Here is a 17,278-nt window from a genome sequence, read left to right as displayed (position 1 = left end):
AGTGTTTTTTTTTTTTTCCGATTGGCGAATCTCATGATCTGTGTCGTCCAAACCAACATTAACACCAGCATTGTTTAAGTTCAGAGGGCTTGCTTCTGAGTAGTATTTGTTTCGGTAGAAAACTAGTTTTTTGCTGGAGGCGTGCAGTTTTGATCGTATTTTTAAAAATTGTATCTTACACCATTAGTAGATAGGCCTATCCTGCAATCCACGACCTCCATCCTTCTAGGGAGTTATAACCTTATGGTGGAAGACTTGTGGTGTAAACATCGAAAATTGGTTAGTAGTTTACTGTAGTCTGTCAATATTACGTAGGTCGGCGTCACTCCATTTTATGACAATAACATGTGATGAGGTTACTGCTAAACAGCTTAGTGTTGAGGATTTTATTTACTACTTGCTTACATTTACAATTAGGCTACTATTATTATTAAATGCAAGAAACTAATAGTAAAAACAAATCAAAGACAGAATGCTTTTAACATACAATTGAAGTTTATTTTGTTTCACATTATTAAAAAGAAGACTTAACTAAATAGTGTTGTAGTCTTTCACCTCTCCCAAGAGTTAGTATTATTGAAATGAATGTCATTAAGAAATTTTTTTTTAAAAACTAAATTTGGAATATTGCACATGAAAATTAATATAAATACACAAAAAATGATAATGTTAATAATTAAGCAAAACTATCGGGAGATCATTTGTTATCAATTGGCCATCTTTTTCTGCTTAGCTTGAAGTTCAAGTTGTATCAATGTTTCATCCCACATGACAAATTGTTTAGAGAAGAGAGTTATCTAGCAGCAAGTTAAGAAAACATTTAGAATACTGAAATGGTATTTATACTAGAATATAGATCAATAGAAAAATAAGCCTCTTTTTTCTTCCCACAATGATGATGTGACAACACAAGGATTTTGCAACTAGAATGACACAGATGACATACCCAAGTTAATTTGATAAATTTGCAGAGTCTGGTGTCTACATTTATATTTACAACTGGTTTACATCAAGTTTGACACAGCTATTACATTTCAGCTTTATATTCAAGCAATTTGTAGGTTCCAAGTGTTGCTATCATAATCATAATATTTAATGCTTAAAAAATACAGTAATAGTGTATAGTATAATAATATGAATATCAATTTAATTATTTATTTCATATTTATACTGCAACTCAATTTTAGTTATTTATACCAAATTTTGGTAGTAAGGAACATTCTCAAGATGAATCTCAAGAACATATTTAAAAAGAATTAGAATGAGGAACCCAAATTGTCAACACAATAATTAAGACACAGTCAACACTTTCAAATTCAATGAGAAACAATATAACTTCAACCCGGCAGTATATTAGAAAGGATACAATTGTATTGTATGTGTTGAGTAATCTACGGGTCTCCTCAGTAAGATTAGAGATATCATCCTGTTCAAAAATAAAATAAACATTTATTGTGTAAATAATTAAAGTGAAAATGTAACAATAAACTCCTTGATATGTAATGGAGTGTACTATAACAAACAAAACAACTTCCAGACCAAATAAAAACAAAAGTTATACTGGGTTCAAATGATAAGAAATGACATCAATGAATTGAAATTATTTTTCAAATTGTTACAAGACTATCAGGAATGAATTATTTCAAAGTTCTAACCTTAAAAATCTATAAAACTTAGCTACATAGAAATGTAGACCCCACAACTAGCACAATATATTAACATTTTCAGAACAAAACAAAAAACAATAACACTGACCTACATGAAGAAAAAAAACTTATGCTATTCTACCTACCTGCTGTGAAATCTGTGCCAGACTTAAGGTTTGCAGTTTATCCACAAGTTTGGGGACAGCTGAAAATAAAGAGAAACATTGTTTTCATATTGTTCAAGGTGACCAGCATTTTATCCTGCAACAAAAGTTTAACCTTCGAGTGCTAACTGTCATGCCGAAAACAAGGAATAAGACTATAAGACGGTACATTGAAAAGAGAAAGATGAAAAAACTATAGCATTTTTACTCATGTTCTTGTGAAATGAATACAGAAAATGGAAACTGTATCTTTAAACTGATGCACCGAAAGGCAAATTTCATGAAAAACTTTTTCAGCTGAAAATTGCTCAGTTGATAATTGATATCAAAATTATTATTGGTTTACCCCTAGCAATGTATTAATGGAAAAGATTCATTTCATTTCAAAACCTGTAAGTGTAGTACGAAATGTCAGATAGTACACTAGACTTAAGACTAGATGCTTACCTTGAATGTGTTCACTATTAATATTAGTTTCATTTTCCGACAGCTTTTGCCACAACCCACACTGTTTTTCCAAGAAGTCATATTCTACACATAAATCATTTCAACAATTATTTCAATACATATAACACATTAAATAAAATAACTATTTTATCAATACATTAAAAAAACTTTTTAACAGCAACTATATATTTATTTCTCTTTGAAGTCTATAACTTACTTAACAAGTCCAAAGCTTAAAAATGTTTTATTTTATTGAGATGTGAAAAATGTTGTGCTTCTGGACTAACCTACTTTAAAGTTAAAAAAGACAATTCCTGCTGGTGTTACCTGCAAGAAGTGACTCAAGCCGTGCATCTTCTGTTAATAGAAGCTCTTCTACATATGCGTGATCCAAATATTTTTTTAGTTCTGGTACTAAAAAAATAGAAAAAAATATATTGCTTGTTTAATATAGTCCTACATCATTTATATATAGAAAAACTACATTAACTTAAATAGTCTTACATTTTTCATATAGAGCAGCAGCCTTTTTTTTCCCAGATAGTGAAGTTGTTATCTTGTTTTGTATCTCCAGCAAACTTTCAAGACACTGTGATCAACAAATTTCAATTTAGAAATAGAACAGTTTTTAGGAAATGTGAAACAAAAAACAAGTTTATGTAAATAAGTGTTGGTCTTCAATGCAAAATGCTTAGTGATCAGTGACATGCACAATGCAACCAATGGAGCAATTGACTGAGAGTATTTCTTTTCTAAAAGTTAATGCATAAGCCTGTTGACCTGTATAGAGCAGTTAATCTTTTTTTAAATATACATATATATCACACACACAAAGATATCCTTTTAATGTAAAAAATGACAACTGTTTCAATATACTTGTAACCAAGTAAATAACTTACAATGCTTATAAAGAATAAATTTAAGTAAATAACCTTTGTGTAACTAACCTGAATTTTATTGGCTTTATTCTGAAAGAAAAACAGATATTTATAAATTAGTAATAGATAAGCATGCTTTAACATGCAAAACTTTTGCTAAGAAGATGACTTTGTATATATATGTAGGCTTTAATTTAAATAAACTCAATTTCTATTACATAATAACTGAAGGATTAATTATCCTATATATAAAAAGATGATTTAAAGTCACTTTTCTGTTTAATGAAGTTAAAAATTTGTTTTTTTTATAATCAAACCAATATCCAATATAATTTGTATTTGTTTTGATTACTAACATTTGCTTTATCAAACCAGTTCAAAGATTTCAAAAATATTTCTTGTACAATCAATTATAGATAAATTTCAAATTATTTCAAATATAACAAAAAATTACAAAGATAAAAAAAAATTAGTCAGATGGGGCAAAGAAAAAGAAACCCCAGTAAAAATGAAATAATTTTAAAAACTAACAAACTGGTCAATTCAGTAATTTTTTTAAAAGTCATATTTAGCTATTAGCAAAGCAACAAAGAAGAGACCTATAAAAGAAACTGGATGAAGTAAAAAGCAACAAGATGATATTAAAGAATAAGCCACATTTGACTAACTAGTCAAGTGTATGCTTAATAAATCTTTTCTGTCTCACTCATGGCCAAAATAAGGTAAAATCATTCTCTTAAAACAATAACATTAAACTGCAATATGTATAAACTTAATTTCTACACCAACTTGGAAAATAAACTGCAATATAATTTTATTTCACTATCTTAAACTAAACATATTACAAAAAAAAAAGCTAATGAAATTAAACCCAGTTTTTTTTATTTTATAAAAACAAATAAAAAAAACAACACTTTGAGGTAACTTATAAAAAATGATTCTAGTTTCTTTGGGGGAAAGTTGATTTGAATATGTGTTTTTATCGCAAGCTATGTCCCCACAAAAATTGCTAAAAATCTAATTCAGACTTTATAAGTTACTGTAGATGACTGAACAAATTTATTTTTAAACTCTTTGTTTGCAAGCAATACTATTTCGATGCTGTGGGGCCTGCCTTTCATCATCAATACTAGATTTGTAATTTATAGTAAGATATTTTATATTTAAAGAGGGTCGAAATTAATTTTAAACAATTAATAGGAATGTAATTTAACCAAAAGGCAGCTTTTCTGAAGAGAGAAAACTATGACTAGATATACAGTAATTAGAGCATATGAATATTATATTATAGGTTCATGCACTACAGAACATTCATACTTGTAAAATAAATAAATAAAACAAATTAATAAAACATGCATGAAGGAAAAATTAACATAATATTAAATTAAGGAGACAAATATCAGAAGCTAAACTCAAAACATATATAATGTAGATTCAAGAAAAATAGTTATAGAGATATTATTTTGTTCTATACACAATGTTAAGGAGGTGTGGTGGCTGAGTGGTAAAGAGGTTTCTGGGTTCGAATCCTGGGTTTTTAATTTTGTGATCTTTGGGCGCCTCGAGTCCACCCAGCTCTAATGGGTACTTGGCATTAGTTGGGAAAAGTAAAGGCACTTGGTCATTGTACTGGCCACATGACACCCATGTTAACCATAGGCTACAGAAACAGATGACTTTTACATCATCTACCCTATAGACCACATGGTCTGAAATTATAAATCTCACTTCTCTATTTTACATTTACTCTAGTTTCTTTATAATTAATAGGCATATATATATTATAAAAGTCATATATTGACTCATAATAGTTAATACAGTTTAACAGATATATGATATAGACTCTTTATAAAATATAATAGTCTAGTTAGCTGTCTAGATCTACTATTTACCTAAATCTAAATATAAGATAGATCTAGAAATAATGATTTTAATAGATAATCAGAATAATAGTTAGGGTTAGTAACGTTAGTTAGATTGCATATATATATATATATATATATATATATATGTATATCTATATCTATATTATAAAGTAGAATGTGTGGAGTATGTATGTATGTATGTATGTATGTATGTTACTTATAGACATCAAAACCGCTTGACCAATCTTGATAAAACTAGGCAGGAATGTTCCTTGGGTACCAACTTAGACCTTAGTGAATGTATTGTAGCCCTAAAACAAATGTAAGACCCTCAAAAAAAATAAAGTTGTCCGACTCTATTACAGCTATAGTATTTTATGGATCTAGGCCATGTCTACAATGTTGACATAAGAAAAGATAGAAAGGATTTAGACCTAGATCTAATTTTAAGAAATATACTTTGCGCAGATAGTTTTTTACTTTGACACATGAAAATACAAAAGAAGATCCATTGATTTCATTATATAATAAAATTAATCTTCAATTTTGTGTTTCAAAAGCATTTTTTACATTAATTAGTTCCTTATATCTGTGATTACAGATTTCCTGACGAACATTCTTTCATTAGACAATACCGTAATGAATCGCGTACTAAAAATTAATTCGTTTAATTGTTTACTTTATAATCCCATCCCTAGATCTAAAACTCTAATTCAACTCTAAGATGATAAAACTTCTCTTCGCACAGATAGTTTTATACTTTAACACATAAACATATTAATTAAAGTCCATTCATTTCATATTTTGATCAAATAAACATTCAAATTTGGTTTTCTAAAGCTACATTCGTTTACGAAAGCTGCGAAGCCGAGTTAAAGGCCTAGATCTATATTCATTCATGAATCGCGTACTAAAAATTATTTCGTTTTATTGTTTACTTTATAATCCCATCCCTAGATCTAAAACTCTAATCCAACTCTAAGATGATAAAACTTCTCTTCGCACAGATAATTTTATACTTTAACACATAAATATATTAATTAAAGTCCATTCATTTCATATTTTGATCAAATAAACATTCAAATTTGGTTTTCTAAAGCTACATTCGTTTACGAAAGCTGCGAAGCCGAGTTGAGATAGGCCTAGATCTATATTCATTCATGAATCGCGTACTAAAAATTATTTCGTTTTATTGTTTACTTTATAATCCCATCCCTAGATCTAAAACTCTAATCCAACTCTAAGATGATAAAACTTCTCTTCGCACAGATAATTTTATACTTTAACACATAAATATATTAATTAAAGTCCATTCATTTCATATTTTGATCAAATAAACATTCAAATTTGGTTTTCTAAAGCTACATTCGTTTACGAAAGCTGCGAAGCCGAGTTGAGATAGGCCTAGATCTATATTCATTCATGAATCGCGTACTAAAAATTATTTCGTTTAATTGTTCACTTTATAATCCCATTTATTGAACAAAGCTATCGCTCTTTTCGTTTTTAATAGATAAGAATGTATAGACTTCGGGTAAACCATTTTCGCAAACCTAATTTTATTTTCTTAGCGAAAGAGAAATAACGTGAAAGGATCATTAGCTACGTTTAACATACATCTAAATCCTATCCACTAGATTATTCAAACGCAAATGTTTTAATTTAAAAAAAAAAATGGATTTAAGCCTATTAGCTATTTTTACATTGACACATTCGCTTTACTTATTACATTATTATTTCGTTTAATTGCTTACAAAACACTCTCAGTGACTATATCGAAAGTAATGCGCAAATAAAGACCCGCGGGTCGCGGGTAACATATGTCTAGTCTATAATATAAAGTAGAATGTAAGGTGTATGTATGTATGTGACTTATAGACATCAAAACCGCTTGACCAATCTTGATAAAACTAGGCAGGAATGTTCCTTGGGTACTAACTTAGACCGTAGTGTATGTATTGTAGCCCTAAAACAAACTTAAGACCCTCAAAAAAAAAAAAAGTTGTCTGACTCTATTAAAGCTATAGTATTTATGGATCAAAGTAGAATGTGAAGTGTATGTATGTGACTTATAGATATCAAAACCGCTTGACCAATCTATAGTATTTATGGATCTAGGCCATGGTTAACAATGTTGACATGAGAAAAGATCAAAAGGATTTAGACTTAGATCTAATTTTAAGAAATACACTTTGCGAAGATAGTTTTTTACTTTGACACATGAAAATACAAAAGAAGATCCATTGATTTTATTATATAATAAAATTAACCTTCAATTTTGTGTTTCAAAAGCATTTTTTGCATTAATTAGTTCGTTATATCTGTGACTACAGATTTCCTGACGAACATTCTTTCATTAGACAATACCGTAATGAATCGCTTACTAAAAATTAATTCGTTTAATTGTTTACTTTATAATCCCATCCCTAGATCTAAAACTCTTATTCAACTATAAGATGATAAAACTTCTCTTCGCACAGATAGTTTTATACTTTAACACATGAACATACTAATTATAGTCTATTCATTTCATATTTTGATAAAATAAACATTCAAATTTGGTTTTCTAAAGCATTTTTAATAGACTACATTCGTTTACGAAAGCTGCGAAGCCGGGTTGAGATAGGCCTATATTCATTCATGAATCACCTACTAAAAATGATTTTGTTTAATTGTTTACTTTATAATCCCATTCATTTAACAAAGCTATCGCTCTTTTCGTTTTTAATAGATATGTATGTATCGGCTTCGGGTAAACCCATTTTCGCAAAACTAATTTTATTTTTGTAGCGAAAGAGGATTATTAGCTACGTTTAACATACATCTAAATCCAATCCACTAGATTAGTTAACACAAACTTAGACCCGCAGGCAGCCGCGGGTAATGTCAGGCTAGTATATATATATATATTATTATATATATATATGACTATGTATGATATTTAGTTTACTGATAATACTGATATACTAATAAACTTATAAAGATCTATTATTCTATAAAATAATTCTAGTAAGTTACTACTAGATTCCTCTAGAAAAAATATTCTAGATTCTAGATTAGAGAATAGAATAAATATAGTCATATTATACTTTATAGATACTAGATCTAGAGAATCTTAGACTTAAAGATAGGGTGATAGGGTAGTGGATATGAATTATGATCTATTAATTGATGATAATTGATCATTCACATTGTGATGGAAGAAGCAAAAAAACAAAACAACTGTAGATCTAATTATTTAAATCAAAACAGGAATTACTTTAGGATAATCAGCATCTTTTTCGGAATTACCGAATACCAACAACTCTAGATCAGCAATCCTCTTTTCCAGTACTTGTAAACTCTCTTCTCCAGCCATGTTTTAAAATTAACACAAAAACACTATTGATTATTATTATAATTGATGACTATTTATTATTAATAAATTAATAGTCTGTATGAAATATTCCACTAGATAATTAGCCCCTAGACCTAGACTATATATACTATAATATAGATCTATTTATCTATATAGCCTATACTATAGAATAGATCTAAAGTATAGAACAGCTTTAACTTTAACACACTGAATCATTAATTGTTTTGACACATCTCAATCAAGCCAGCAGCACAACACACCAACCTAACAAAAAAATCCCAGTATTGTCAACTTTATAAAACCCAGATTCTATAATGTGTTTAACTTTATGGGCAAGTGAGCTGAAGGGATTTAATCAGCAAATCACACATATTGTTTCCACGTCTATTGGTTGACGAGCGGCAGCAGTTTTTATGGCGCTGTGTAGGCCTACTATATGGGCAGCACAGCCAATACCTAATAGTTTGAATGTATTTTTTTTTTAAAAGAGGAAAGACCTGAATTAGAAATTGTGGGCGAAAGCCTTCTTAGGCTTCTCAATCCAACGTGGTAACTACTCTAGCTGCTAGCGAAGAGTCTATGAACATGGAAAATTGTATAGTTATCTATTGTTTCTATTTCATGTTTGTGTTTACTAAGCCTCGGACGGCAGCCTAATATCAAGGGGACTAATTCATCTTATACAAGCACTTAAGTCTAGTACTATTTCTTTCCCTTGTTTGAGATACCAAACAAAGTAATTTATTATTGTGTTGTCAGGCAAAAGAAAAAAAATGCTAAATTTCAGCTTGATTCGAGATTGGCTGTCGAAGAAATAATGTGTACAAACATTTGGCCAGACAGACAGAGTAAATTGATAAGCTTTGTAATAAAAATTTCGGAGAGGGGCCTGCATGCGGTCGCCCATCGGTAGGCCTATAGCCTTTTTTATTTGTAAAAATAGCTTGTTAAAGAAAGACAGTAGGCCTACATTATTATATCTATGTGCTGATTTAGATTCTTCTGCTGCCCAGTAGGCCTAGTGCCCAGGCATAGCATTAAAAATGACTTAGGTTAAAAAGTTATTGATGAAAACCATTGTCTTGCAACATTACACTAATAAAACAAAACAAAACAAGAACAATTCGATTAATTTTTAAAAATCTTTTAATGATTGTTTTTCATCTTATAACATACTATATTAGTACACACAGTTGATTTGTTCCCAGGCTTTGTATTGGTTTTTATTATGGCCGGAACACTCCTTATTTTCTTTTTAATTTTAATAAACTGACCTCGTTTTAACGATCAATCTAACATACTGTTATTTAGCCCGTTAATTAGTGTATCTCTTACCATGAAATTTGTCGTCACGCTCTCTCTTTCTTAAACACCCTTTTTAAAAAAATTAAACGAGCCATGTTGTAACGATCAACCTAACATTACTTCTTAGGTCTGTCATCATAGTTGGAATCTGTGGGGCTGTTTTCCTGTCAAATATCAATATTCATAACATTTTAAAATAAAACCTGGTTAGAGATTTTTGTATAAATATAATGGTGATAAATTTCTTTAAGAACTATGAACCAAATACTAAGCATTGGTCAGAGAAAGACAATATTCCATGATTAATTTTGACATCTTTCTATCTTCCACATCTTTGTTATAAACCTGCTACCCAATTTAGTTTCGCCTTTCATTGTAACAGAACAAACATTTCAACGTTAACTGTATATATGTAACTTACTATGGTGTTTAGTTTCCTTGTTAAATATTTAATTTTGTTTTTAAAATTATTTTTATATAAAGACAACAAAACAATGTGGTGAAGACTTCAGAGGACGCTGTCGTCCTACAAGAGTGTTTTAATGTATTTAAAAGTTTCTACTTCATTGGCTCGGATACAAACGTTTTAGAATCACAACAGTTGTGAGAGTTTTATCACCTAAGTCTGAACAGATAACATATATACAAATTTTGACCTCACATTTTAAATACAGAAAGAAAAAAATAAACAAATTGAGCTCGGAGAAAATTGAATAATTAGCAGCTGTTTCGAAATTTTAATTCGTGAACTCAGGACTTAAGTGTCATCCGTAAGTTCTCACATGGGCCCCAACTAGTCAAGAGTCATGGGCCTAAGTGCAATGAACCTCTTTGCGACGTTGTTGTTACTCCACAGGCTGTAAGCTCCTAATGGTCGTGGGCCCGGGTTCATTGAACCCCTTCGAGCCATGGATGCTACGCCACGGACATATTGTTAATATTAGGCCTATATATTCTAGTCGCGTGTTTAATTTGTTTACATTAAAACTTTTGTAACTATTATTTAAAAAAAAATTGATTGCTAGAGATCAGGCCTAATCTGAGTTTCTTTGTTATTTTTTTTATTTGTAAATTCGCTATCAATGAGGACAGTATGTGATACAAATTATACTTTAAAAAATGCGATCTGACAACAAGCTAGCTGAAAAATTTTAATGGTCCGTCACCAGTGGCGTAGCATTCATGGCGCGAAGGGGTTAAATGAACCCGGGCCTACGACCAATAGGGGCCCACAGATGTGGGCTAACAACCATGGCGCGAAGGAGATCAATACACTTGGGCCCATGATTCTTGGCCAGATGGGGGTTGGGGCCCACATTAGAACTTAGGAAGAACATTTGTTCGTTCAATAGAAACACTTTCAAGTCGTTTAACTCTGTTAAGAAGTTGTAAAAACATTGACTTTTAAGACATTATAACTTGTATGGTAATCCCAACTGAATCAAACGTTATGACATAATTACTTATTTTAAAAAAAGTACGATCTTTATATGGGAATGTCTTTACATTAAGATTACTCTTTTGTCTTACACTAAATTTGTCTTTTTGGCTGGAGGGGGGCCCAACAAGATGTTCTTGAACCCAGGCCCACGGGTACCTTGCTACGCCACTGCCTATATGATTTTATAGTTTTAGACTTTAAACAAAGAGACAGCAACATTATGTGTTTCTTTTCATGCTCATACCGATAGACTTGAATAATAAATTGCACTGCCTAGAATTAATCTTGTTTTAAGAAGCACACATAACTGAATTAAAGTTACATGCCAAAATTTCGTATAACAAAGTAGCGCTCACAAAATGATGTCTTTAAAATAGCGCCGAGGAAAAAAAAGCGCGGACTGTATCTGCCTTGATATGCCTTGATCTAAAAATCATATTTATCTGGAGGCAGCAGAGGTTTGAATTCTGTGTTTTCCTTCTACCTCGGTGCGAGACAGCGGGTAGATTGGTCATGAGGCCATAAGGTGAAAATCTGCAAAATCACTAACTTAGATTTTACAATATGTTTCAGAAGAGAAACGAAATAAAATAGATTCTAGAAACATTTTAGACACATGCAGATCTAGATATTGTAAAAGACTATAAAGACTGTATCATTTATTTCAAAATAAAATGCTGCACATATTTGAATGACTGGTTGTTGAGCGTCTTACTAATGACACACAAGTCCAAGGTTCGATCCTTATACTAAACAATTTTTGTCAAGGACAAATAAACTATATAATGTTATGACTCTACATTGCGCACTGTCATTAGGTGCGAGACTGTGCACCATGAGACACATGACAGAGACACGCTAAAAGATAGAGGAAGTCAAAGATGGTCGATAATTAGATCTAGGATGTAAACAAAAAAAAGAAAAAGAAGTGCTGCTTTTATTGGTTACTGTAGTTGTATATTTGTTATCGCATTACTATTGTAGACGCAGACGGCGAAAAGAAAATCTCAATCGACCACCTGCGGACAATGGTTATGCTTGCACTAGATGTGGCAAAATATGTAGGTCACAGCTGGGACTGCGCAGCCACGGGAAATACTGCATTCCTCATTAATCTTCGGACTCGAAGACAAGCCTTATTTTTGTTCTATTATTAAACTGGTATTTTGATATATCCCTTTCGTTGAGGTTCTTAATTGGGCTCGCTGTTGGCTGAGTTACAGCAATATGTTAAATGTTTTCTTGGAGGTTCAGAATGTGCCGATTTAAATTATTCTGACAGCGGCTTCCAGCGATGGTTGATTTTGAAACCAATATGATGCCAATGCCCACTCATTCTCATCGTATGACCTCAAAACCATCCATTCGAAGTTTGTTTCTTTCTTTCTTTCTTTTCTTGCGGCGGTTGATTTTGAAACCAATGCGATGCCAATGCCCACTCATTCTCATAGTATGGCCTCAAAACCATCCATTCGAAATTTGTTTGTTTCTTTTCTTGCGATGGTTGATTTTGAAATTAATACGATGCCAATGCCCACTCATTCTCCGTATGATCTCAAAACCATCCATTCAAAGTTTGTTTGTTTGTTTCTTTTCTTGCGGCGGTTGATTTTGAAACTAATACGATGCCAATGTCCACTCATTCTCATCGTATGACCTCAAAACCATCCATTCGAAGTTTGTTTGTTTGTTTGTTATCGGTTTGAAAGTCTAACCTACAAGATTACATAAGAGAGTTTGTGTTTGCTGTCAAGACCTTGATACCAGCTCTTGTTGGCTAGAGTGGTTCTCACTACGTCGACTAATATAATGTACTAGCCGGACATTATCCGCGGCATTCGGGCCTTAGTTTTTGTTTACTAAGCTAGTGGATTGGTTGGATTTAGATGTATGTTAAAATTAGCTAATGATCATTTCAAAATTTTCTCTTTCGCCACGAAAATAAAAGTAGTTTTGCGAAAATTGGTTTACCCGTTAAGACGATACATTCATCTATATTATAAAGTAGAATGTGAGGGGTATGTATGTATGGATGTATGTTACTTATAGACATCAAAACCGCTTGACCAATCTTGATAAAACTAGGCAGGAATGTTCCTTGGGTACCAACTTAGACCGTAGTGTATGTATTGTAGCCCTAAAACAAACTTAAGACCCTAAAAAAAAATAAAGTTGTCCGACTCTATTACAGATATAGTATTTTATGGATCTAGGCCATGTCTACAATGTTGACATGAGAAAAGATAGAAAGGATTTAGACCTAGATCTAATTTTAAGAAATACACTTTGCGCAGATAGTTTTTTACTTTGACACATGAAAATACAAAAAAAGATCTATTGATTTCACTATATAATAAAATAGGCCTAGATCTATATTCATTCATGAATCGCGTACTAAAAATTATTTCGTTTAATTGTTCACTTTATAATCCCATTTATTTAACAAAGCTATCGCTCTTTTCGTTTTTAATAGATAAGAATGTATCGACCATTTTCGCAAAACTAATTTTATTTTCGTAGCGAAACTGAAATAACGTGAAAGGATCATTAGCTACGTTTAACATACATCTAAATCCAATCCACTAGATTATTCAAAAGCAAATGTTTTAATTTATTTTGATTTGATAGCATTATTCACACTATTTTTACATTGACACATTCGCTTTACTTATTACATTATTATTTCGTTTAATTGTTTACAAAACACTCTCAGTGACTATATCGAAAGTAATGCGCAAATAAAGACCCGCGGGTCGCGGGTAACATATGTCTAGTATCTATTAAAAACGAAAGGAGCGCGAGATGAATAGGATATTCTTCTTCTTCTTCTTCTAGCCAGCTTTATTGATGCTGAGCTGTGAGCTCTTTTGCAGACTGTGCCAAGGAAAAAAAGGGTGCTGTTTTCTTCAGCTGTTCAGCACTGCCGTACAGGGTGTTGGTTATGTTGGGCTGTAGTGGAAGTAGGGTCTGCCTAAGATGGATTAGGGAGGGGCATTCAAAGAGGATATGGTTTACGGTTTCAAAGGGGTGGGCGCAATGTCTGCAAAGGGGTAGTTGTGTGGAGTTTATTTTGTTCAGGTGGTAATTTAATAGTGGTGTGTGTCCTGTTCTTAGTTCGAAAATTGTAGATTGTTCTTTGCGGGGGAGGAAGTTAATACTGTCCAGTTTGTTAGGCGTAGTCATTTCTCTGTACATGGCTCTGCCTGTGTTTCCTGATGCCCATTGGTTGAGCCACTCCTCTTTGTGATTGTTGACTAACATTGACCTTTGGGTGAGGTAGTTAACATGTCTATCTGGTTGTTCCATAGATGAACCTGCCTTTGATAGCTTATCTGCCTTTTCATTTCCCATGATGCCAATGTGTCCAGGGATTCACTGTAGTGTAATATTGATATTTAATTTTGATATCATCTGGTGGATTATCACAATGAGTGTTGTCAACTCTCTTGGGCTGTTTGAGGTGCTGCTGTTAAGTGCTTGCAGAGTAGATTGGGAGTCTGTAAAGACAACAATATCTGATGGTGGTTGCACTCCTTCATATAATTTGTTTTCCACTGTCTGGAGTGCTATGGTAATTGCCTCAATTTCGGCTTGGAAGTTTGAGCAGTAATCACCACAGGGTGCGCTTATCTCAAAGTGTTTACTTTTAGGGAAGACCAGGAAGGCACCAAGACCAGCATTGATGGTGGCTTTGAAAGCCGATCCGTCTGTATAAATATGGATAGCTGTTTTTTTGATAGCTTTCGATTGTTTCAAGCGTGCCTACTTTGAGCTCCAGTGGATTTGATTCTTTTGTTAAGGTGTTATTTAGTAAATGTGTTTTGATGGTTGGTTGTTTGTAGTTTAGTACGGGTGTAATGTTTGAAAATCTGGTAATTTTTTCTCTGTTATTGGGTAGGTGGTGTTTTAGGGCTAGTTCGTCAGTAAGTTGGATCAGAGTCCTTTGCTTTTTTTTGGTTATTTTTCCTATTTCTCTGTGTTAGTAATTTATTTGGATGATCGTCCTCCAACCTTCTGTATTTCTCAATAGCTTCTAATGCTGATCTGTTGCACCTTAACTTTAGAGGTTCAATATTGGAGTCTATTTCACAGGCTGCTGTGGGAGTAGTTCTCATACCTCCACTAATTAACCGCAAGGCTTGGTTTTGGATTGTATCTAATGATGATTGATAGGTTTTGTTGGCAGCTACTTGTATGGAGAGACAGTTATCCATTACAGATCTGACATATCCAGTGTATAACTGTCTTAAGGTTTTCTTTTCAGCTTCCCAGGATGTTCCTGCTAGGTGTTTTATTATGTTTAATCTTTGTGATGCCTTTTCTTTTAAATCTGCCATAAAGTGTTTTAGAGACAGTCTTTGGTCTAGTTTTACACCAAGATATGTTGGATTTTCTTCTTTATTTATTGGCTGAAAGTCTATTTTTAGGATGTAGTTTCTTTTTGCTGTTTTGTTGCTGTGGCTAAAGATTGAATAAACTGACTTTTCTTTGTTTATTTCCATTTTCCATAATTTTGAATATGTGGAGATAGTTGTGAGGGCTCTATTTAGTTTGGATCTAGTCAGCACTGGATATTTCTCTGTAGTCCAAATTAAAAGGTCGTCTGCATAAAGTGCCTTATTGACCGAAATGAGGTCCGGGAGGTCATTCATGAAGATTAGAAAGAGAGTGCAGCTAAGGGCTGAACCTTGTTGTAGTCCTTCTTCCAAACTTTTTTTTTACTAGAGATGGCACCTTCGAATCGGGTTTGGATGGTTCTGTTTTTTAAGAATGCCCTGATCCAGCTGTACATTTTTCCATGGATGCCCATTTTTTCATCTTAAAAAATAGATCTTTTCTCCACACTCTATCATAGGCTTGCTGCAAATCTATAAAAACTGCTGTAGTGTGCTTGTTTTCATGAAACCCTTCTACTGTGTCCTGGATAAAGCGAAAGAGGTGGTCTTCTGTTCTACTTGCTTTCCTGAAGCCAGCTTGTGCATTGTGGAGTGAGCAAGTACTTTCTAGCCACCAATAAAGTCGGTTATTGATCATTTTTTCTGCCATTTTGCTAATGTTGGATGTTAGAGATATTGGTCTATAACTTTTTGGGTCTCCAGGTGGTTTATTTTTCTTTAATTAAAAATGTTTGCGGTTCTCCATTCATGTGGTATGTCTCCAGTTTTCCATGTATGGTTGATAAAGTTAAGTATACAGTTTTGGGCCTGTGGTCCTAGTCCCCGAATCATTTCATTTGTTATTTTATCGGGTCCAGGGGATTTTCTTGACTTGAGGCTTTTTAGGGCAGTATTGAGCTCATGTAGAGTGAAGGGAGTGTCAAAGATCTGACAGTTGACTGTTGGAGCTTTTTCTTCTTTCTTTAAGATATTACTGAAGGCCTGGTCCAGTTGTTTTCTTGGCTTTGACTTGTTAATGCTGGCAAAATATTTATTGAAGGTTTCAGCCTTTTTAAGGTTTTCTGTTATTATGTCGTCAGTGCCTTTTATAGGTTGGGGGTTTGTTATTTGTTTCTTTTCTGCTAGCCGGTGCAGAAGGGTCCAGGCCTTTCGACCATCCTTGTTTAGATCTAGTTGTTCGCATGTTGTGGTCCACTTTTTCTTTTTTTCTGTTTTAATTTTGTATCTTTTGTATCTTATAAGCCCTGTCAATTTGTTGTACGTTGTCTTGTTCTCTCTAGAAGAATTTTTTTCTATAGTCTTCCTGGCCATGTTTCTTTCTTTTACTAATTTATCTAATTCAGGTGTCCAAAAAGGTTTGTATTTCTTAACTTGGCCTCGAGGGATGTATTTTTTTGCTGCTTGTAAGATGTTGGAGACTATAGTTGTGTAGGTTGAATTGACGTCTGTCTCAATTATACTTAATAGTCTTGTGTCTGTTTCTTGTGAAAAAGCTGCCCAGTTAGCTTTTTTTTATAGTTCCATCTAGTTGTTTTGTTGGATTGGTATCTACCTGGCGTTCCAATATTGAGGAGTATAGGTCTGTGGTCACTACCTATGTCTTCAAGTACTGTTATTTTAGAAGAGTCGGTAATGTCTGTAGAGATAAAAGTTAGGTCAGGTCTGCTAGTTGTGTTGTGTGCTCTGTGGAGGAAAGTTGGAGGTGTAGTTTTGTTTTGCAGAAGGTGTAGGTTAGAGGCATTTGTTACATCCTCTATTTCTTTGCCATGCTTGTTGT

General features: G+C 32.7%; 1 protein-coding gene across 2 annotated transcripts; it reads right to left on the bottom strand.

Moving 5' to 3' along the window:
- Positions 1 to 473: 473 nt before the first annotated feature.
- Positions 474 to 8,621, bottom strand: LOC106068543 (dynactin subunit 3-like). 2 transcript variants are annotated; one of them, XM_013227942.2, is made up of 8 exons: positions 8,260 to 8,620; positions 3,205 to 3,225; positions 2,762 to 2,846; positions 2,585 to 2,671; positions 2,258 to 2,341; positions 1,793 to 1,851; positions 1,367 to 1,426; positions 474 to 797 (listed from the first exon to the last, which is right to left on the bottom strand). In XM_013227942.2, exons 1-8 carry the CDS (start codon positions 8,356 to 8,358, stop codon positions 708 to 710), a joined length of 585 nt encoding a protein of 194 aa, XP_013083396.1. In that variant the 5' UTR covers positions 8,359 to 8,620; the 3' UTR covers positions 474 to 707. The 2 variants fall into 2 exon arrangements, with proteins under 2 accessions (XP_013083396.1, XP_013083397.1); XM_013227943.2 differs by lacking the exon at positions 3,205 to 3,225 and having other exon boundaries at positions 8,260 to 8,621.
- Positions 8,622 to 17,278: the final 8,657 nt, after the last annotated feature.

Source organism: Biomphalaria glabrata, chromosome 1 (genome assembly GCF_947242115.1).
Source record: "Biomphalaria glabrata chromosome 1, xgBioGlab47.1, whole genome shotgun sequence".
In the NCBI taxonomy this organism is placed as follows: domain Eukaryota; kingdom Metazoa; phylum Mollusca; class Gastropoda; family Planorbidae; genus Biomphalaria; species Biomphalaria glabrata.
The sequence above is the reverse complement of the archived record's forward strand: the minus strand, read 5'-3'. Positions and strand labels throughout refer to the sequence as shown.

Coding starts and splice junctions, on each gene's coding strand:
- LOC106068543 (XM_013227942.2), bottom strand. CDS start 8,358: ATGGCTGGAGAAGAGAGTTTACAAGTACTGGAAAAGAGGATTGCTGAT. Junction 1,427..1,792: donor TGGCACAGATTTCACAGCAG/GTAGGTAGAATA, acceptor ATTTTTGAACAG/GATGATATCTCTAATCTTAC. Junction 798..1,366: donor TCAACACATACAATACAATT/GTATCCTTTCTA, acceptor ACTTGCTGCTAG/ATAACTCTCTTCTCTAAACA.